The 23,808-nt window shown below is 36.6% G+C and overlaps 1 protein-coding gene across 2 annotated transcripts in view; it reads left to right on the top strand.

Moving 5' to 3' along the window:
- The window catches only part of PRKD1 (protein kinase D1), a 116,010-nt gene that overhangs the window by 79,698 nt on the left and 12,504 nt on the right, over positions 1-23,808 (top strand). For both annotated transcript variants that reach the window (XM_058025915.1, XM_058025914.1), the window contains 12 exons: positions 6,367-6,577; positions 8,209-8,286; positions 11,167-11,371; positions 13,835-13,958; positions 14,719-14,796; positions 15,369-15,648; positions 17,949-18,001; positions 19,078-19,150; positions 20,107-20,213; positions 20,635-20,796; positions 22,129-22,227; positions 23,273-23,540. In XM_058025915.1, the coding sequence (XP_057881898.1) occupies positions 6,367-6,577; positions 8,209-8,286; positions 11,167-11,371; positions 13,835-13,958; positions 14,719-14,796; positions 15,369-15,648; positions 17,949-18,001; positions 19,078-19,150; positions 20,107-20,213; positions 20,635-20,796; positions 22,129-22,227; positions 23,273-23,540 (1,738 nt within the window). The remainder of the gene's footprint in view (positions 1-6,366; positions 6,578-8,208; positions 8,287-11,166; positions 11,372-13,834; positions 13,959-14,718; positions 14,797-15,368; positions 15,649-17,948; positions 18,002-19,077; positions 19,151-20,106; positions 20,214-20,634; positions 20,797-22,128; positions 22,228-23,272; positions 23,541-23,808) is intronic.

The raw sequence follows: 23,808 nt of genomic DNA, 5'->3' as shown, positions 1-23,808 counted from the left end.
GTTCAATGGTGCTTGCCCTCCCTTCTAATATATTATCTTGTTATTTTGTTTTGGTAACATAGTACTGCCCCCAAACTTACTGCAGGCCTCACCTAGTAGGTTTGTCTATATCTCCTCTGTCCAGACCCAAAACTTTCCAAACCAGTGTCTGTGGTTAAGCCTAAAGACACGTCAGTTATCCCTGATTTGGTAAGGATGGTATGTAGACAGTGACAGATGGGACACAATTTTACAGGCATTGGCAGGGGAAAAGCACCAAGATTTTATATGGTAGGATAAATCAGAGTAGTGCAAAGACTATCTTAAGGGTTTTGTATTGAACTATAATTTGGCTGTGATACCTTTGAGTCATCATGTGTGCTTTGTCTCCCCTTTTTGTTAGCTTTATTCAGCAAGCATAACGAAGCTGCCAGGTCTGGCTTCTGATGTGGGCCTTCTAATACTGCACGATACTTCCATGGCAATAACTTATTAATTAATATACTTAAATGAAGTACATGATACAAGATCAAAATAAACCTAATATTTTTTAATGAACTTGTGTCTGTAACATGCTGGACAAAAAGCTTTGTGCCATGTAAGTCTTACTATGGCTGCTGGTACTAGCAAATCCAAAAAGAAAGGGCTTTTGTTTTGGGAACCCCCTGGTTCTGAGGAGTCAGCATAGTGCTACAATGCCTCCTGAAACCCAGTAATCTTCTATTGGTACTTTCCAAAATAAGGCAGGTTACAGACAGAGCATTCAAACCACTGTCTGCTGCTATTGATGTCTGAGTAGAAGAACAGTGTATATAATAATAGCCATCTGTGGATAGTTTAATATTAAACAGCTTGTACTGAAGTCAGTTCTTTGATGTGTTTACACATGGGAAAGTGAAATGTTTTTCAGACCATAGCTATCTAACTGTGGTGCTTGTGGGATTAAATCATACACTTCACTTGGAGAGGAGTGCAAGAAGCCTTGAAAGACAACACAGTTGATTGCAGTCTAAGTGTGGTATTTCAGTATATTTAACTGAAGATTTGTTTCTTTGAATTCACTTAATTGCAGTCACATAGTTTAATTTGTAAAAGAAAGTCAACATTTGCATTGCATTAAAAACAGAGTTCCTGTGGTTACATAGATATCTAGCATCTCACTTGACAGTAGCTTCCTGTGAGGAAATTGTGTGTGAACATATTAAGACTTTATCCTCTGCCTTTAATATGGGAAGGAAATGCATGTTTCAACAAGTCTGTTTCAACACTACAAATAAAACTTCATCCAAACAGTTACTGCTGTTAGTTTTTTTTAAAATAGACATCAGTTTTCTCTGTTGTCCAAGTAAATAAAAATACCTAGATTGTAAAAATTTATTCTTTTGTTGAGGCAAACATTTCAATATTTTAGGAATACTTTTGTTATTTCTGATTGAATATCTCAGTGTAAACTACAGGAATAATGTTGCAACACGTCTTAGATGTTGAGCCTGCAAAAGGTTAGCACTTCTTTGTGTAAGTTTTGGAAAAAACCCAAATATTTAGTAGAGTATAGATTGTGTGGCCTGATCTCTTCTGAGTGAAGGTTACTGACTTGAGCATGTTTCCACAAGCATGATTGCCAAAATGGAAGTAGTTGCTTTCTGACTCTTACCGAACATGAATGTTTTGGTAAAGCTTTTCAGAATCCCTGGGATTTAGTGGGACTGTCAAAACCTTTTAAAAGGGGTGAGGTAAACAGCAGTCTCTCTTATGTTTTAGACTAGTCCATGCAGCTGTATTGCAGAGCTGGTCCTTGTCTTTGTTCCCAAGAGCCCACAGGGTCCAAGCAGTCAGCTTTTATTGCTTCCCATTAGTCCCTTCAGCATCTCCCTACAGTTTCTTTCACTTCTGTGCCTGGAAGGAATAGATGTGAATGCAGCATGATGGTCAAACTCATCCAGGTAATAGGAACAGCTTAATCCATTGGTGGGGAAGTCTGTATTTATTTCAGTTTCTTAATTGCAGTGTAATTGTGCAGTGTATTTGGACAAGGTGGAAAAGACAGGAAAGATCTGCTGAGCTATTTTTACCTTTGGGGGATTGTCTTCTTCCTGCAATGACTGTACAATGATTTTGTGCTTCTGGCTAATTAGACAAATTGTTGTGCCTTCTAGTCGCTTTCTACAAAGCTCACCAGAACTCACATGAGGGGCTTCAATGTATTCCAAAAATTCAAAGAAATTAAACAAGAAGACGAAGAAGCAAGCCATCAGTTAAATAAAAGTCGGGGGAAATGCCCCATGTTGGGGAAAAGATTGGCACATCTGCCTTTTTGAAATTAAAAAACGAAAAAAAACCTAAACGTTTTCTTTTTTTCCCCAAAGTAAGAGTAAGCAAACTGGATTCTATTAGATATTGTCACAGTTAAAACATTATTGAAGTGTCTGGATGTGATCAGTGTCACTGGCTTGGTCGGACCGTCCAGTATTCAGCATATACACACATTTCTTGGTGTTTGTTGTCACTTGAAAAATCATACTCTTGAGCTCTTAAAGTATAGATTACCTTGCTGGGATGATTGTTCTAAAGGACTATTTAGTATTTGGAACTGTGCAGGCTGTTAGTTTCCATGGTGTAATCTGGTTAAGCAATCATTTCCTGGGAAGTTTCCAGACTTGCTGAGTCAGTAGTCTGGCTGGCTACCAGGAAAAACTCATTTATCTTTCTAACAAACCAGGCACACCAGCTGAAGGAGGAGGTGCTTTGTGGAGGAGATTCTTGCTTTTCCAGTGAAAATAGTATAGTTCCTGGTTTCCTATGCTTTCAGGGGCTTAACATTGTGGCATCTGATGCTGGGAGTGCTGAAAGTTAGAGTTGAGGGATCTTGACAGGACTTTCAGACAGTATTGGGAGGAGAAGCTTATCTGGCAAGAGAGAGGAGGTGCTCCAGCTAATCAGTCAGTCATCAGAGGGTGTGGGAGATGCTCCAGCTGCTGCTGCCATGAGTTATCTGTCAGCAGCTTCCCTTCCCCTGCTACCTTTGAGTGGGACCCAGGGGCGCGTTGCCTCTGGCTGCAAGAGGGAGGGAATGGAGTCAGGCATATCAGGACTGGGCATACAGAAGTGAGACCAGATCCATGAATTCTGATGTCCTTTCTAGCATGGGAGAAGGTGAAACTTGGCTTTACCTCTTGACCTTAAGTCACTGTAAGTTGAGAATTGCTGGTTCCTTACATGGTGTGCTACGGTGCTGGCACGTAGCAGCCCAGCACTTGTGGAATGCCAATGGAAAGCTGAAATACTTTTCTCTATAAATTTGACTTGAACACTGACATCTAGCAGTAGGTTTTCCAGAGTTTTATGTTTTGTTTAGTATCCATTAGTGCTTGAGCTGTAGAGAACACTTACGAATTACTAACAAAGGCTTAGTTATTTGTCTGTTCAGGAACACAGCTTTGCAGCCATGTGAAATGAGACTTGAAGTAATTATTTCAGAAATTATAACTGTGCATTGACTAATACAAATTTTGAGAAAAGAACCCTACCAAACAACACAATAAAAGCTTTATTAATCATAATTCTATTTGATCAAGGCTGATGGTATGATGAGTAACTGTTTCAGAGTTATCTCAGAAACAATCAACTCAATGTAGAGCATCTGGAATTCACTTTTTGTTCAACCTGACATTTTCTCAGAAACATACACTAGCACATTAAAACTGAAAAATTTGCCATCAATCTGAGCAAAAAAAGCAAATAGTTTGCTCCATACTTGTACTGTACCACACCTGAGATTTGATCAGACATCTAGGTCGGAGCCAAAGCTGTAGGGAAGGCCGTCTCTCTCTGTTAATCATGACTGCCCAAGATTACTCTCAGTACATTTCAGCAACACTGCTGAAATTTCTAAAATCTGCAAGGTGTTTGGTGAGGAAAACAGCCAAACCAGTTTTCTAAAATCCTTTAAGCATGAAGTCACCTAGGTATAAATAATTTGGACTTCGCAGTATTCGGTTGCCAAAATAATTTTTGATTAGGCAGTAATTTGGAAAATTAAGACAAAGAGTGATCATAGAAAATAGGTTTAATTTAGATTATATTAGTCCGGATTCTAAGAGAGATTATAGCATTAGGAAATATTTGGATCACTTTTACTGCAGTCAAGGGTAAGTTTGTCAAGAAATAGCTCTAGTGATAAGAATGGTAAACTGAAATACTAGTTTGTTGCAGTGACATTATGTAAGGAAAAGAGTTCTAATGATTGCTTTTATTGTCTCACTCTTTTTCAGTTAAACTTCATTTTAAGCGACTAGCATCACTACATGTCCACCAAATGTCCATTGCAAGTAGTGATTAGAAGTAAGAACCCTTTCAGATTTTTTTAATTCAAAAAGAAAATATGTACATTAAATTGTAGTATGTCGCAAGTAAAACTCTTCTTGTGGACACTGAAGAGCAAACTCAGGCTAACTTTCTGGTAGGGCAGGATAGGGTAGGGTTGAGGCTGTAAATTGTAAGGCACTAAGTAGGACTATGAGGTAGCATCAGTCTGGACCAAAATTGTTGCTATTCTACACAGGCGTAAAACTGTCAGAACTGCACTTCTGTTTCTCACTGCTCCTTGTGAGCTTTGCCCCGTCCACAGACACTGAGGGCTGTAATTTCCAGGCGGCTCCTACTAGCTGAGTGATGCAGTTTGTGCAGAATATGTGGCTCATTCTTCTGTCCTGATGGTCTTCTGCCTTCCATTTTGCAGCTTGTCCATGTTGACTTCATAAAACTTAGTGCAATCTGCCTTAGAAATATTAGGCAAATTTTATTAGTAGGTAATAAATATGGAAGAAATGTTGTCTCAAATTGAGACTAATTAATTGTTTGGATTTTTTTAATATGCACAAGTGCTTTGCAGAGCATGAAGATTTAAACCTCAGGAAGTAATAAACCCATAATATCAGACTATGTACTCAGAATTTTTCCAATTTTATTTGTGATAAAGAAAAGACAGATGCTTTCTTCTTTCAATCTAGTTTCTTTGTGGTGGCCATATGTACCCGGCTCATACAATGTATTTTGCATATTTTTCCTTTATTTGAAAGGACTGTTAGTGCAGTGGATCTTTATGCCTCTTGGAAAAGACACCTAATTCTACAGTATAATCAAAGAATTCATCTTTGCAGCAAGAAATCTTTATGAACGTTGTAAGGAAGAAATTTTTTTTCCCCCATGGCAAATACACAGTGAAGGCAAAGCCGGAAACTAATTCCTTAGATTCTTCTACCATTAAAATGGCTTCTCAATTCCTCTTTACTCCAAAAGATGGAAGCATACAAAAATGTATTTTTCTGTATTTTCATGACTGGGAAATAGTAATCAGATGGAGGAATTTCTATAGCATTATGTGTTTGAATCTGAGCAGTGTTTCAAGTTAATGTCTACGTGAAGCTTCATCTACTACAGTTTTTGAACAGTGCAGGCTCACTCTGAGTGATTTGTGTTCTGGTGTTCAGTTATCTGATTATTTGTGGATAATAATGAGAAGGTGTTTTAAATAATCAAGCTGCATTTTCTCTTTTTTTTTCTCCTTTCAGTGTTAATTGTGGGTGTAGTTTGGTTGTTTCTCAACAGTATGTATTAGAAGAAAGCAGTTTTCTAGGCGAGTTGTGAGTTGTTTTCTGGGTTAATTATTATAAGTACATCTAAATTTAATAGAGAAAATATGGTAACTCATTTATTCCAGAAATTTTTTGGATTTCATGCCTTAAACTGTATGTCTCACATATATATATATATATATATATATATATATATATATATATATATACACACAGATCCACATATATATATACATATACATAATAAGTATTTAAAAGGATGTGTGTGTATATATGCACACACACACCTTTAAATACCCGTTGTGATCTATTGTGCATAATCTAAATGTAGTAAGGTTAGCAGTAGCAAAAATTATAAAGAAACAGTTTTTCTGTCATTTACCTACATGCATACAGAGTAACGTAATAATTTTTTAATGTTTATACAAAAAATACAGCCTTCAAAAATTACTTTTGATGGAAAATAGAAAATAAGAGGTAAAAATGGTTTTTATCAATGTAAAATGCTTTTCTAAGAAATTTTGGTGAGCATTTTAATTTTGATTAATTTTTTTTATAAAAACCTGTTTCAGTTACAACTCAAAGTATATGATAGTAGTGTTGGCAAAGGTGTTCAATAGCATCCAAATTTTTCAAAAGCAGTTTGAGAGAGGCATGATTCATGTTCTATTAGTGTTCAAAGGCACTTACATGACTTTTTGTCACATATGACAGTGTTATTGAAGAGAGGGAATATATGAATATGATAGTCTTTACAAAATGAATACAAAACTCCTTTTTATGTATTTTACAGCAAAAGACACCATCAGAATCATACACGGGGCGAGAGAAGAGGTCGAATTCACAGTCCTACATTGGACGGCCTATTCAACTAGACAAGATTTTACTGTCTAAAGTTAAAGTGCCTCATACTTTTGTCATCCACTCCTACACACGTCCAACAGTTTGCCAGTACTGCAAGAAACTTCTCAAAGGGCTTTTTAGACAGGGTTTGCAGTGCAAAGGTAAGTAAATGTCCTTTAGGAACATAAAAGCTAAGCATAATAAAATTAATGAATTAGTGTTTGAGTGGTTGCTATGTAGCCTTATTCATGATTTCCTCACTAAACTGTCTGCGTGTAGGCACATGTACAATTATACTGGATTAAGCTGCAGTCAAAATTACAGTAATTGGTGTTCTGTAGGAGCTGGCTGTGTGGCTGTTCATTCTTACCCTTTGGTGTATGTGCAATAGCTCACATTTTTCATTCAGGTGTAAATGATCTTGTATTTGGCATAGAGGAACCTGTGCTCACAGGAGAATAGTTAACATAATGGACTATATTCTTATCTTCATTGTTGTTTATCTACCAAGTCCTGTGTGTAAATTGAAGAAGCATATGCCTGAGCCTCAGCAGCTCAGTGCTTTGGGGAAGTTGTAGTGGAAGTAAAATAGGATGGGGTTATATGAGAATTTAAACCCACATTTTTTCAGTGTGACTAATGTGCTCTCAAGTGTCATGACATTGTATACCTTAGTAGGTGCTGAAGTGAGTCAGGCCCCTTGGATTGCTGGCTCACCTTGGCCAGCCTTAGCCTGTAAATACAAAGCATTGTGCATGCTATGGGGTTGGAATGGTGGCTAATGGAGGCTTAAAATCACCTTCCTTCTATTACAATAAATAATAACTATCATAAAATTAATCAGTATACTTTGTGGTACTTCTTTAAACCCTGCAAAATTCAAAGTTGCATGAATTTAACTTAACGTGTGATTCTGATGCAATTTAACTAAAATAAAATATCTATCAAAGCATCACCTATTTCAGTTCATTTTGAATCCTGGTGATCTAAGCAAATATTAACCTAATTTAAAAAAAAAAAAATTATCTGTAGTTTGGCACTCCTGTACCTCTAGTTGGTGTTTGGATCAATCTTAAATAATTGCAAGGTATGGACAGCCTTAGAATTTTTTTTTCTTTCTGTCTCTGGTTTTCCTGGTGTGTTAGTAACTTACAGCTCTTAGTTTAGATAAAATGTGTTCATAAGCCAAAAGGAAACAATTCCCATGACATATAATGAAGTGGAACTTACACATAAGAAAGGAGTAAAAAAAAAAATAAATTGAAAAATATGGAAAGGACTGAAGGAACCCGTAGTTGGAAGCTGTCCAGAAGTTGCCTTGTGATATAAAAAAAATATATTTTCTCACTGCAAATTGTTGGCTAGGGTTCTCCTGTTTCAATTTTCAGTCATCAGTATTTCCTATGTAGTCAGTTCCTTAAACTGCAGCTGATACACTGCAGCCCATTCTGCTCCTTTCACTGGAAAGGCAGCTCTGGCTTTGGAGCCAGGCATTTGTGTCTCCTCATTACTTGCCTAGATGAGCTGAGCACCACTTTGGCTGCTGTAGTGCTGCTGCACCCTGCTACCCTTGGAAAGGCATTTTTTCCCCTCAGAAATGTGTTTCTAGCATCTTCATCCTGTCCCTTCCACTGACAGGCAGCATGGAGCCGGGCTAGTGCACACTCTCTGAACATACGACTTGTATTAGTGAGATGATAGGGCCTAATAGCTATAGGCTGGGTAGCAGGGAAAATATAATTGTGTCACAGAAAAAGAAATAATTTGGCTGTTTCCCTTTTTCACTTATCAGACTGTAGATTCAACTGTCACAAGCGCTGTGCTCCGAAAGTGCCAAATAACTGCCTGGGGGAAGTTGCCATTAATGGAGGTAAGTTGCATTAACAGTTGTTCCTGTCATTGTTTAAACCATCAGTTAAACAAAAGAAATGTAAAACTGTGATGTGTACAAACACACATTTTTCCATTGCTTGGGAGTGGCCTTTCCTGTGCAATATTTCTGTTGTATGTCGAAGATGAAGTGTGGGAGGAATGCTGCGAGTAGCTCATACACCATCCTTTAGGAGGGTTTCTTCCAAATAGGGAGCACTGGCAGACAGGCTAAGCTCTGCCACAGAGGTGATGTCAGCAGCAAAATGGCCCCGTGATAACACCTGGTAAATGCAGAATGCCAGAGGAAAGCCAAGCATGTGAGAAGTTGGTGCTCACCTGTCAGCTAGAAGTGCAACATTTTCTTTCATTGGGAGTGGAGAAAAAAGTGGTTATGGATGATCTTCCTGAGAAGGAAAAACAGACCTACAAGGACTAGGAATGCCCTTCAGAAAAAAAATCTGCCATTCACTGGTGGCATAAAACTAATCATACCAGTTGCCACAAATCAGGTCTTGACTATCTGCTGATTTTCCCATGCATGTGCTGCTGGTGTTTGAGTTAAGTATAAGGGTGTATGGGTAGGCTTGACAGACAGTACTGGAGAAAAAGGAGTGACTGTAGATGACTTGTTGATTGCCTTGAAAATATCACTTTCCTGTGTGATAAGGGAATGAGAAATGTGGTGAAGTGCTCACTTTCTAATCTATATTACTGTGTTGTCAGCCTAAACTGCTTCTGAGGTTAACTATTACCTTATGATGCCTTCTTTTTCCTTTAAATCAGTGGTCTACTTTATTGAAGACATATCAAGAAATTCCAAAATTAGGAACATTAACTAATATTTTTCACAGTATTTCTCATAGTAGTGTTACTCTATCACTATGAAGTTTTTATGTTAAATAGGAAAATTCCTACAGGTACTAAGTATTCCACTTGAGATGTGACAAAGTGCATGATTTTCTGGAAAGTAGATGATGTCTTCCTGTTGAATGTCCTTTCTGATGCACCTCTCATTGGATTCTTGGAGTCTCTGTTTTTTTTTCTTTTTTTTAGTCTTGCCCCATTTATACCTCACTTAACCATTTTAGTCTTGCACCATTTATACCTCACTTAACCATCAACCATCTCACAACACAACTATTTCTTCAGGAGTGCAATAATGTTCCATTGATAGGAGTGTAAAGTTTGCCCTGAGATTTGCAGTCAGAGAAAGTAACTAAATCTGCTCATAAATGATAAACATTTTTCCACATAGATGCAGTTTTAGAGAGGAGCTATTGATCTAAAGTGATGTGAAAAGACAGGAAGGAACGTAAATTTTGTTTCTGCACAATATAACTAAATGAACAAAATTTACACTTGTTTCTGAATTACTCCTCCAAATTCCCCCTTTCCATCTGAGGCAGGTGTATTTCATCCCTACAACACAACCCCCCCCTGCCCTCTCCCCACCTTTGCTTCACAAGCAGCACGCTACTTTTGTTTGAACTTTCCTCCTGACACGTGAATCTGATGCTGAGCTCATGGGAAGTGATAGTTTGTCTCAGGACAGCTTGTGCAGAGTCACTTGGGCTGAGAACACATATTCTGGGCTTATTCCAAGTATATTCCTTGAAGATTGCAATCTTAAAATTTATAGAACTTGGCTTTTATACACCAAATAATATTCTTAGTATGGTATACATAGAATCCTCATAGAACTCTGAATTGTATCCTGAATGATTGATAGAGGGTCCCTGTGATTAGCAAAGGCAATTTTATCTTGTATCCCATTTGTATTTCCTCAGTAATTGGGTTCACATTATTTTCAAACTTAATAAACAAAATACAGTATCTGTCATTTTGTCCATATGCTGTGTAATGCATCTTCCCTAAAATAGTAAGTGAAAGAAGAGTTGAGTAATGAAATTTCAAGTGTGGTCTCTTTAGTAAATGCATTATATACAAAATGTAAGGAGTTATTTTTAACTGATTATAGGTTTATTAAAAATAGGTATTTTAAAAGTGTTGTAGGAATAACAAAGAGAGAGAGAGCTTTGCTCTGTGGAGTATCATTTATGACTGAATGACTGGTTCTGCTAGAGATGAAGTGTGTGTCTCTTAATCACACATCAGTAGTTTATATCCAAATATCTTAAGACTACTGTACATGAAAACAAACTTTTCTGATGTGCCCTTCTAAGTTCAGTGAAATGCCATCAATTCCAATCATTTTTCTGTCAGACAATTCAATGTGCTTCTTCCTGTGTTACATTGCCTACACTGGCTGTCAAGAACCTTCCTCCACACAATTAGGCAGAAGTTGCTAGGAGAAACTATTTGATGCGTTCCATGTGACTTTAACCTTACTTCAAATTTCTGAAACATTGCAACATCCCAGAGAAAGCAATGCTGTCTTTACCTTCTGACTGGACTAATGATTTTATATTCCAAATAAATCCATTCACAAGCAACAATGCAACAAAAAATTGTTTCTTACTCTGATCTTGCTTGGGCATATTTAATTTGGAAACAGGAAAGTTAAATATAATTTAAATGTAAGATGGATGGTGCTATTAATGCTATGCCATAGTCAAATCAGCTAAACCCTAAGACTTTAGTTTTGGTGCTTGTTTAGTATTTCTTTTCTAATGGCAGGGAGCAGTGTTTCAGTGATATTGATGATTGTGCTGTTTTGTGCAGGCTTCACAGAAAACTCTGTTCCTGTGCAAAGGAATATACAGTTCATGTGATAAGTAATTGTCTACCTATATTGTCTAGATGCAGGCAATAGACTTGCAAAGAGAACTTGAGTTTTTTGGAAGCTTAAAATGTGCCAGGATGTTGTAGTTGGAGTATCACATGTTTTTAGATAATAACTTGAGAAATGGTATTCCAGACCTTCTTAGTCCTGGGGCTGAGTCTGATGTGGTCATGGAAGAAGGGAGTGATGACAATGACAGTGAAAGAAACAGCGGCTTTATAGATGACATGGAAGAATCTATGGCTCATGATTCAGAGATGTCAATGACAGGATGCCATAGTGACAATGGAGAAATGCAGGATGCTGATCTGGATCACGATGAATCTAACAGGATGATCAGGTGAGCTGGGCAGTGAGTGTTCCTTCCATCTTCCTTTGTATTTATTTGTGCAAATCATGTCTAGGGCTCAAGGGAGAATGTACAAAGTCACTGTTCTCACTCATTTAGAATGGGGAATGCTGGTGAAATGTACTGAGACTGCTTCACTGATTATATGCATTTGTAATTTAAGAGAAGCTTTATTGTCAAGCTGAAGTGGCATTTGAAAACTTAGGCAAAAATAGTTCTTACAGGTCTGTTCTCAAATGAAAATGATGTGAAACTATTTGTGCATAATTACTAGTAAAATATTTATTTATTGTTTACTTAATTTCCAAGGCATTTTTTCCCTGGTTTAACAGTGCAATGCCTTGACATTTAGATAAATAAACAAAAAGTGTAAGTGGCTATGGTATACTTGGATCTAGATTTTTGGTTTTTTTAGATGCCTTTATTAAAAAGGAAAGTTTGACAAACTTAAAGTAGTAATTTGAAGCAAATTAAAAAATAGATTAGTGCTTTGAAATGACTGTTCAGGAAAGAAAACAGGAACTGAGTTGTGCAATGTACCTCAGAAGTGAATTAAGAAGAAACATTGACTTATTGGAGCTGTCTAAATAATATGGAAAAAATAGGGATTATTCCTTATAATTAATGAGGCACCTAAATGAGGAACATAAATGAGGAAATTTAGGGAACTTCAAATAAATTAAAGAAATTTCAACTGTAATTTACTTGATGCAAGGGATCTATAACTTATAAAACATTTTTCTTTAACATGTCTGTTTGACTTGCAATTTCCTCTTTTATTTTGCTTGTTGGGAGTCTCTCTCAGTAATATGTTCTTATTTCTCATTTATGTTCCCTTATTTCTGTGTTGCTGTCATACACCTGTTGCACTAATAGAAGGCAATCCATTTCAACAATATGCGGTTTTACTTCATGCAGCAGTAAACTACTTCCATATTTATCTGCATAGATAGGGATGATATATATATGATATATAGACACCTTGTAGCATTGGAATATGAGCCTGTGCTTAGATCACTAAATCATTGTCACAGAACATTGTAAATTTCCAAGTTTTATGAAGCAGACAGCATTGCAAGTTTTCAAAATTAAAATACCCAATTGTGCTAATAAAACATTTATGACTAAGGTACATGTTTTACTTATGTAAGAGAGATTCCTCCAGTAATACCTCTCTGCACTTATTTCTAAGGGTAATTTGTGTATCCATGGATATTTTTTAAGTGATCTATGTAAGGCAAATAAAAAATAAACCTCTTGTCAGCACAGACAAGAATAACTGAATAGAAACTGCAGATGGTTAAATCATTTTTAGGCAGAAAAGAGATATTAAGTATATGCTATATACTTAATTAAACTTTCAGACAGTGCTTTCTGCTTTTTGATGGGAAACTACCAATTCATAAAGCTTATTTCCAGGATGCATTACAGCGAAGCAGGGCCACCTGCAGACATCTACAGTCACAACAACTTTGGGAACTTAACATATTATTCTTTTCCTAACCACTATCAGCCCTTTTTTGTTGGAGTTGTTGCACCAATAGCTTTGCTAGCAGGGCATAATACAGAAGCAGTTCTGTGCTCTGTTTTCACAATGCAGCATCACTCTTTAAATTTCTGCCAGAAACAGCCAAGTATTCATGTCTAGGACTGAGCAGATTGAGTCCATATACCATTACACAGAATCTGCTTTAGGAGTTGCTAACTCTAACAGCGAGGATGATGGGCTAGGTTGCCTCTGGTTACTACTAGATTTTATCTGCTGGTGCTGTCAGGCATGCTGTCACATTCCCATGGCTTCCCAGCTTGCTGTGTGTTGGCTGAGTGGTAGAAAATTGCAGTGTGCAAACCCTACCAGGCAGTAGGGTTTCACCTTTAGTCTTTGACCGTAGAGTAGCTTAAATCTCTTTCTCTGAGAGGTTCCAGCAGATGCTCTGCTGTGGCTGGCCAGGGTGTGTGCAGCTGGGCAGCTGACATGTTTTCTACTCTGTAAGGTGGCATCACTCCATTGTGTGTTTGAGCCCAGGCAAGATCACAGGACAGTAATCTGATGGACAGTGTCTATGTAGGTTGTGAGAGATTCAAGATCAAGTACTGCTCTGAATCATGCATAGCATGAGCTTGAGCAGTGCTCCCACAGCCTAGCTAAGGCCCTAGTCATTTGCCCATTTTCTTAGCTCATCTTTAGAAATATTTTGGAATAGTGTATGTAAGCCTTCAGAAGGTCTCTGACGTTCCCTTGGTGTAGCATTACAGTCTTTTTTCTTTGTAATCTCAAGATAATTTAAATGACAAAAGAAAATAGTGTACAAACCAGGTCGGCTAACAATGATAAAAATACATGTGGATATTTTCTATGTGTGTGTATACATGTATTCTGATTTTAAAGGTTTTTTTTTTCTTTCTGTCCAAAGTTATCTTCTTTTTAAAAGCCTTTAATGATTTATTCTTAAGCCCTTCAACCAGCAACAATATTCCATTAATGAGAGTGGTACAGTCTGTGAAGCACACAAAAAGGAGAAGTAGCACAGTAATGAAGGAGGGTTGGATGGTTCACTATACAAGCAAGGACACACTGGTAAGAAATGTCACAGAAGACCTGTCTTCCAGTAAATGGTATGTTGTAGTATGGAAACAAATGCTAACAATACTCAGACAATTTACAGTCACTCATGTAAGGCATTTTTTGCAATTTTTATGATTCCTAAAGTCCCAATACGTACCATAACTGGGACTGGCACTGCTTGTGAGAACAGGAGACAGTTAAAACATGCAAAAACCATCTAAATAAATCTGTTGCATTATCACAGGCAGCCAAATGTAACATCATTCTTAAGGAAGTGAAACCTAATGTTAAAGGGTTCTGTAAAGTAGCTGCACTTTCTCTGATACCTTACTGCCAGTTGAATTGAGACTTTTGTAAACTAGGTTTAGTGTAGAAAAAGCCTATTTTCATTCTAACCTGCTAAAAAATGAATAAAGGCTTCAATATGTGACCTTCAAAATTGAACTGGGGTGTTAGAAAGGATACAAGAAGAAATTTCAATTGCATAAGTATCATGCATATCAGCAAATTGTGCCGAATGTAATGCAGACAACAGAACGACATTTTAAATTTTTAAAACTTGTACAATTTTAACGCAGCTATTCCTGAAATAGCAGAGCATAACAAGAGGTCTGTAAATTCTAAAGTCAATTAGAAAGTTTTCATTAAAATCTTGTAATAGTAATTGGGTCTTTTATCGTTCACAGTACATCTCTTCAAACTAAGGAAACATTTTGGCAATGGTGCTTTTGCAAAATGAACGTTTCATTAATTTACTTGTTTTTCACTGCAGAGAAAGCGACACTACTGGAGACTGGACAGCAAATGTATTACACTTTTTCAAAATGATACTGGAAGCAAATATTACAAAGTAAGAAATGTTTTTCAACCTCTTTTCATACCAGCAAAATATAAGGACTAAATCACTAAATTGATGCTTACTAAAAGTACAATAATAGTGTAACTTCTATCTAGTTTTTGGTTCTTTGGGTTTTTTTTATTATTTAAGCTGTGTACATGTGTTTTGCTTTTCAAAAACAAGTCTTTGATCAGAAAGGTATCAGCTCACAAGGACCTATAAGATGTGTGTTGTGGAAATGAAAAGTTTTTGTTTGAGAAGTCAACAAGGTTTGATTTTCTAAAGGAGTTTTCTTAATATATGGATGGCCCTGCTCTTTCTCTGAAGGTACCTCTCTACTGTCTTTGATAAGTTCATTTAAATAATTAAAGTTCTATTTAGTCTTGGAAAGAAACATTTAGTATTTTACCATCAACAGTTGTCTTTGTCACAGAGTTTCAGGTTACAAGAGGCTTTTTGTTTGTACAAGAAGCATGTGGTAGAAAGCAACAACTGATATCATAAACTAATCAAGTAAAGCTCATGCTGAATTTCTTTATGTTAATAATCTTTGCACAGAACGTAAAATATTTTTTTCATTTTAGGAAATCCCATTGTCTGAAATTTTGTCTCTGGATCCTGCAAAAACTTTCACTTTGCTGCCTCAAGGAGCCAATCCTCATTGTTTTGAAATAAGCACAGCAAATATAGTCTATTATGTTGGAGAAAACGTAGACAGCCTCCCAAGCGTTCCGCTGAATAACAGCGTTATCAGCAGCGGCGTGGGCGTCGATGTGGCGCGAATGTGGGAGATGGCCATACAGCACGCCCTGATGCCTGTCATCCCCAAAGGGGCGTCCTCTGGCTCAGGAGCCAGCCTGCACAGTAAGTCTGCTCATTGCCTCCCTTTCTCATAAGGAGAACCACCTCTCGAATGGCATGGCTCAGTCCTCTGCACACCTTGAAAGGATGCATTGCACAGCTGGTAAAGGCTGTTCTGTCATGGGTTGTCACTTGTCTTCTGTATTTTAAACACCATGGTTTCTCATCCATGTGTTTTCAGTAGGACATCTGTATTGATATACAAGATATAGATATTTTAGTAAGCAAATAGTTATGGAATTAGTAAGGCTTCTAATTCAGGTTTATGTTGTTGATGTGAGGAATAGCCTCCCTGTGCAAAGGGATGAAATTTTCTGAGCTCCACTTCAGAGCTGATAGATTTTTTTTCTCATCCTGACTGTAATTAATCTTTCTAGCTGTCTGCAGAAGCAGCTCTTCAGTCTTTAGGTCACTGCAGCACAGATGATATGCTCCCTTTCATCATATTTGGCTGTACAGCTGCCTCAAACATTGTCCCAGGTTGAGATGGAAGGAGCTCAAGTGTGAAGAAAGCTATTCTAGGCACAAGGCATGTGTGTTATCCAGGACCAAAAGAATTGAATATATCTTAGCTTCCAATTTACATACCTTTGTGTAATTCTCTAGCAATGGTGACAGTTTATGTAAACCAAATATGACACCTGTTTAAATCTGTCTTGGGTACTGATAATAAAGTAGCACAGAGCAAACAATTCCTCACCACTAGCCGTGTGCTGCTGTGGCTGCTCTGTACTTCTGTTCAGCCTAGTGAGTGTAAAGAGAATTTTGATATGTCTACATAATTTGGATTAGACCTTTTGTTGCAATATGCACCCACTTTAGCACTTGACATCTGGATGCTGTTAATGCAGCACAAATGCTAATGAGACCATAAGCCCTTCAGGAACCAAGTAATACAACAGGCTGTGGCATTGCTTCTCCAGGCACAAAAACTCACACATCAGATTAGATCAGCAATGTCCTTTGCTTTCTCAAATGGGAACTTGTTTAAAATAGTGTCAAATTCTGGATGTCATTTCTGTCAGACTAGTTGCCTAGTGCCCCTGGTTTGAGTCCACTGTAGATAAACAAATCACCAAAAATGCTGTACTGGGCATGACAGCTGTCTTATCTCCCTCTTGGGAAGTTTGATAATTTTCTTTACAAGTTAGTAGCTGTCTTTGGGTTATATGTGCAAAAATTAAGGTTGTTTGAGACCTTTAGAGCAATTTCTTGTGGACAGTGAGAATGATAGCAACCTTCTTTCTTTTGCTCAAACTCTAAGACTTGTCTTTGTCCATGCATTTTTTCATGTAAACACAGCAGTGCATATATTTGAAGACAGATTGGCAATGATTAAAAGCCTCTCCATAACTGAAACATTCTATGCCAAAAGCACTCCTCCTAAGGAAAGGGAATAGGCCATGTTACTCATGTTACTTACTGCAACTAGGATTAGTGCTGACGAGAAGTAGCAAGTGTCTTCAGTGTGTAGTATAGGCCTTATAGTAGGCGACACTGTTTTGAAATTTTTACTTAAACAAATAGAAATTCAGCATGAATGGGATTCTACACAGAAGTAGGAGACAGAAGTGACCATGCTCCACAGAAGCATGCTTTCCTTCCCAAAGTATTGTCTTTGTGTAATGCAGTTAGCAGTAGGCATATGCTGAATTTTGCCTCAGTAAGTTTGCAGTTCAAATGCTTATGACATGCTTATAACATCCTAAGCTCCACATAGAAGTTGGATCTGGTGTTTCTTTTATTACAATGCAGGTGCAAGGTTTTGCTTCCATTATGTCTGTTTTAATTTTTAAGTCTTAATAATGTCTGTTAAGCCAGTTGAAATGTGTATTACTTGTAACAGTATGCAGTCTAATTTGAATGTGTATTTGCCTTCATCTGAATATCATCAAATACGTTTTAGGTGACTAAATAAATGAAAATTATTATTAAATCCCTAAATTAAATAACTAAATGAAACCAGTTTAGTTGCAGTTGTTACTTGGGTGCAGCCTCAAAATAAAGCCTGAAAATAAAATGGGAAAAAGCAGTAAGAAGCTTATTATGAGACTTCACTATTAAAAAACTTATTAATGGATTGTATAATTCTGGTTTTTCCCCACACTGCAAAGCTGTTGTTAAATTCATGTGTTGTGGGCTGGTATAATTTTATATTAGCTGGTAGACAAATGTGCTGACCTAATTGGTCCAATTTCTAGAGCTGTCAGTAGCTACTGATGTAATATGAATGTCATTTCCTATTACTACATGTTTGAACTAAAAGCACAGCAATCTAAAGTATACTTTGCTTTCTTCCCCAGGGGATATATCCATCAGTATCTCTGTGTCAAACTGCCAAGTCCAAGAAAACGTGGTGAGTGTTCTCTTGATGCTGGTGCTAGACATGCTATTATTAAGCTGGCAAAGTCATTGATCTGATTTTCAAGCGGAGTGTTAGGGCAGTTCCCATCAGCCATTTCTCATTTACTTTGAAGAAATTAACAAACAATTAGCTTTTTTAACTTTTGATGAAAACCATCTTCGCGGCACCTTTTCTTGAGATGCAAGAATTATGTGTGGGTAATTTCACAGGCTTTAACTGTGGGTCTGTGTAGGATGTTAATTACCAAATGGAAAAGTGAGGTGTAGAAATACTGGTTCATGGAATTTGTCAACTGAACTTTGTAAAACTGACCACAAAACTTGATAAATATACCATTTCCTGTCATAACTGAGAGATCAGATATTCTTTGTTGTACAAAGATGAAACTCTGTGTATGCAAAGGAAGAGTTGCATACAAATATCAAAACACAGAGCATTCTGGGTTTCTTTTACTCTAGGACAGTTAGACATAGGTCATGTAGTCAAGTTAAGCAGTCACACTGCTTGCTTTCTATCTCATGGCAGATGGAAAAAATAGATTCTCCCTGAAGCCAGCTAAAGCTTTGGGACAGCTCTGGTAGTTGTCAGAAAAAGATTGCAAAAAGATTGCCTGCTAGGGATGTGTCCATTTGTTTCTTAAAAAGTAAGACAGCATTTATTATGAACTAGACCCTCTTTTACTCTGTTGTATATGCTGCTGGTTAAATATCAGGAAAATAAAGCTGAGCTGCAAGATTTGATGTTTGTTTGAGTCTCCCAAATGAATCTGCTAACAGCTTGTGCTTTAGCCTGTGTTACAGCACTGAGAAATAGTGAGACATGAGACTGCCTCTCTGGCACAAATGGAATATTTCACCCCTCTCAGTGAACCTGTTGAAGATTCATCAGCTTTTACAGCAGTTACAGTTACTATGGCTTGTAAGAAAACACACCGGAAATTTTTGGCAGATAATATATTTTAAATGTACTGTACTAAAAGGATGCTACTTCCCACTAGAAAAAGCAAATGAAATGCAAATTTTCTTTCCATATTCTTAGGGCTTAATATCTGTTGTTTGTATAAACAGGATATTAGCACTGTATACCAGATCTTCCCAGATGAAGTTTTGGGATCAGGACAGTTTGGAATTGTTTATGGAGGTAAGGCTTTGGTGTGTTGTACAATTGTGCTAAAGATAAAAATTTTCTTGAATGGGAAAATACTTGGACTCTGAAATGTTTTGTTCTAGAAATTAGCTGTCTGTTGTTTCATTTAAGACATATACGTTCAACAAAATATATCTTTAGATATACTGCAGAAATTGCATATATGTTTATATTTTATGTGTTTATATTTTGTGTTGATGAAGTAATTTTGTAGATGGAAGTTTTCTGCCCAGTGGTGGGTCAATGTCCATCAATAGCTTCATATTCTCTGTAAGTTCTAATAAAGCTGTTCTTTTTGAGAAATGTAATGCATGAAAAAAACATTATTCTCCCTCTCTATTTCTTTACATATTCCAGTGAGGCATTTTTTTTTGTTTCTTCAGTAGCTTGTTAGAATCTTTTTATTTTCTTATTAATTTTTCCTCTCTCTTTTCTCCTTTTTTTCTGCAGTTTTTTGGGGGATGTATTTAGTTACAGCTGTTGTTTGAGACAGTGTGAAGTGAGAACTAACAACAAATTTCTCACTGAGGTATCTCTGACTCTCTGATAAACCTGGGACAGGCACTAACATGCCTGAAGGCTATCACATATTTCATTTTTTGCTAGTGTGGAGCTACCAGTGAAGGACTAAGGCTACAACGAGCCAGTTGCACAGAATGCAGCTGCAGCTTACACATATATGAGAATTAACTTTGCATCTATACTGTTTAAATGTAGAGCTAACTTTCTCATGTTTGTTTCTTACATGTTTAAATGGCTTTGTCAGGTGATAGCAAGTTCTGTTGTCAAAGGGTAGAAAGAAGAGAAATGCCAGAAAACTTTTAGTGTCTTATCTGCAAAACAGGTCTGAGGATTACTTGGTTATGGCCATTTGTACAACCCATTAAAAGGGAATGCTTTTCATAATTAATCATGTTAATTGATAGAGAGCTTTTCTTTTATTAATGCAGGAAAGCATCGCAAAACTGGAAGAGATGTTGCCATTAAAATAATTGATAAACTAAGATTTCCAACTAAACAGGAAAGTCAACTTCGTAATGAAGTTGCCATTTTACAGGTACTTTTCTGTTGTTTTTTACTGTATTAGCTCCATTATTTATTTCTGTAAATACCAGATGATAATATAATGATTTTAATTTATAATCACTACTGCCTTTGCAAAAATATTAGTATTTTTGCTGCATATTTTCCATAAAAAGCCAAATGGGTCAGCAATGTCACACAAGGAGTTACAATTTCTGCAGTTTTAAGCACCAGATGCAATAAGGAAAATGTATGTTAAACTAATTTGAAATTCATACATTCTCCTGTACTTCCCGTAGAAATTTTGTCCCTGTGGCCTCCAGGTTAGGCACACAATTTAAATTACTGAATACTGAAACATTATCTGGTTTAGGTGGCAGTGTTAAGTCTGAATATGCAATGATAAAAGCTACTGATCATATTGAGAAATCCAGTGCTGTATTTGTCTTTAATAGAATCTTCATCATCCTGGGGTGGTAAATCTGGAGTGTATGTTTGAGACACCAGAGAGAGTCTTTGTTGTTATGGAAAAACTCCATGGAGACATGCTGGAGATGATCTTGTCAAGTGAAAAGGGCAGATTGCCAGAGAGAATAACTAAGTTTTTAATTACTCAGGTAAGAAATTAATTGTAGACCTGGAACGACATTTGAGGTCAATTATTATCACTGTCAACATTATGTTTCTTCTGTTTTCCTTTTGACATATTTTACCTGGCTGGTTTATGAAAATCTGAGTAAAACAGGAGTGATAAAACAGCTTTCTTTACATGACTCTATGCTACTATATACATTATAGATAGTAACCCATTAAGAGGACTTAAAACTGGACACATACAGAGCTGTTGGCTGCTGGATGGAGGGGACATCAACCTACAGTTTCTCATATGATGGAGGAATTAAGCACAAGAAAGGAAAGCAAACCGTTGGAAAACTACAAAAATAAATTTGACCCTCTTGAACTGCCTGGTATCAAAACAACTGCAGTTCATACTATACACTGTTAAACCTATTTTCTGTGCTGAGATTGGATCTCAGTGCTACCTGTGTCTGAGTCTGGATTCCATTATTACTTCTATTAACAATTTGGTATGGGATTTATTTGAGCTTCCTGTTGTTATATTCCTGTAATATTGTCATACTGTTTCTTTGGCTGCCCAAAATACTGGTTTAAATTTAGATACACACGTTGGTAGTGAGCCACCTCACAGTCAGAGAAGCCCATGTTTCAGCAGTCAGGAAAAATGAAAGTAGCAGGAGCAACTGTACTGTGGTGTTTAATATTATAAATTCCTTATTTGTTGTAGAACTTAACAGGTTTCCTAGTTTCCAGGCTTTAATGGGCAAAACTGCCACCAGCTTTAGAATTTGATTTCTTCTGTTCACAGGTTCATTCAGCCTCCTCACTGTTCACTGCTCTAATGCAGTGGCAAATTCTGTCAGCCCCTGACCAACAGAAGTTGAATTAAAGCCACACAAAAAGGATGGATATGTCACACTATCACTATATTTATGTGTTTGTAACAGAACAGAAATACATACAACACTCTGCATTCTTTCTGCCATCAAAAACACTTCAATTGGATCATATAATATTTCTGTGAAATGTTTTTGGTTGAATCTAGATATGAAAGGTCATTCTGCAAATGTTGCTACATTTAAAGATTTCATGCACAAAAAAGTAAACAAATACTTAGAACCCAGTTTTTAAAAGATGTTTATAGTGTAAGCTCTTGGAGAGGGAAAAATATTTGATGCAGTGAAACATCAAGAAAACTTGAGGCACAGCATTTTGGTTTTTGTTAAGTTGTTTTTTTTTTCATTGTTGATATTCTTGTAAAAGGTACATTCTTGTTGAATTGTTTTTCTTCACACCAGTCTTTGCTTCTCTGGTCACTGATACTGTTCAAACAATATAAAACAACCATAATTTGATTTCTTTATTCACAGATCCTTGTTGCTTTAAGACACCTTCATTTCAAAAATATTGTCCACTGTGACCTCAAACCAGAAAATGTGTTATTGGCATCAGCTGATCCTTTCCCACAGGCAAGTAAAAAATGCCCTTTCTTAAGATAAATTATTGTAAATAATAAGTATTTATGTAACCTGCCTGCACAGAATTTTAAGGTAAGAAAAATTGATCACTTATTCAAGCTACTACATAAAGAAGTTGTGTTTGAAAATCCTTGATTCTTGTCATTTGTTGAACTAGATATAATTAAAATATTGAACAAGATTTTCAAGTGTGACATAGCTACTTGTGTGATCATTTCTAATTTGCTCACCATTAAGCACAAATTACTTGGCTAGTTGATTTACTCCAGAAAGAAAGTTATTTTTCTGAAAGTTCAAATAGGGCTCATGAAGAACAAGAGCTTCTTCTTTAATTCTATACATTTAAATGACATGTAGATCACAGGATATTTAAATACACATTCTGACTGGTTATATTTCTCATTAAAAGGTGTTTTTATCAGCTTCTGTTACCTTCAATCTATAGAGTTCATCTATAATTTCCCTCACTCACCTATTTTCAAAATGAATACTATTGATAATTTTTAGATAATATCAGTATCAGTAATTGGAAGGGAAGGATCTGTACTGAGTTGTTTTAAGTGAGAATTTTCAAGCTGCCTAATCTGTTACTTTGTAGAACTTAGACAAGGAAGTTTGCAGAGAGGCAGAGTATAGCTAGATCCATAATAAAATAAAAATGGAAGTTTAAGAACTAACTTTTGTTGCTTGTTTTAAGAGAAAGCCATAGGTAAAACATTTTTTCTGTTTGCTGTGTTCTTATGCTGTGAATGAAAAGTATAACTATTTTTTACTACTTTTATCACAAACCTGAGCTGTTGAGCCTATCCACAACAGTGTTTTATTCATGGAATGAAGGAACAGAAGAGATACAATGGACTGGTATTCCAGTCTACTGTTCCAGTGGAATAAGAATATTCCTCTCAAAGAGGAGTTTAAAAAAAGTACCCTTGAAGGAGCAGTAGAGATGCATCTTGCAACTAACTGATGATTCCCCAACTGTGTATTTGATAATAAAATTAATGTATGTCTTACTATAGGATTTTTCATTAAACAGGTAAAACTTTGTGACTTTGGCTTTGCCCGAATCATTGGAGAGAAATCATTTAGGCGTTCAGTTGTGGGAACACCAGCCTACCTTGCTCCAGAGGTTCTGAGAAACAAAGGCTATAACAGATCTCTGGATATGTGGTCAGTGGGTGTCATCATTTATGTAAGCCTCAGTGGTACCTTTCCATTCAATGAAGATGAAGACATACATGACCAAATCCAGAATGCTGCTTTCATGTATCCACCTAATCCATGGAAGGAAATTTCTCTTGAAGGTAATACCTGTTTGTGGTCGCTCTTATTTAAGTGCTCAAAAGAGTGGATGTGTTTTGCTTTTATATTTTTTCCTTTTCATAATAGAATTTAAAAAAGAAAAAAAAAATTCCAGTAATGTAATGTGTCTGTTTTGTGCTATCAGCTGCTTTAGGCATTTCCTACAGAGCACGTGTAGACTGCATATGGCATAATCTCCTAGCATGGGATCGCTCCAGGAGGTGTTGAAGGAGGCTCATAACCACCTACAGATGAGATTGCTATAGAATC

The sequence above is a fragment of the Melospiza georgiana genome, chromosome 6, assembly GCF_028018845.1.
Source record: "Melospiza georgiana isolate bMelGeo1 chromosome 6, bMelGeo1.pri, whole genome shotgun sequence".
Taxonomy (NCBI): domain Eukaryota; kingdom Metazoa; phylum Chordata; class Aves; order Passeriformes; family Passerellidae; genus Melospiza; species Melospiza georgiana.
Note: the sequence above shows the minus strand (reverse complement) of the source record. Positions and strands in the feature narration are given on the sequence as shown.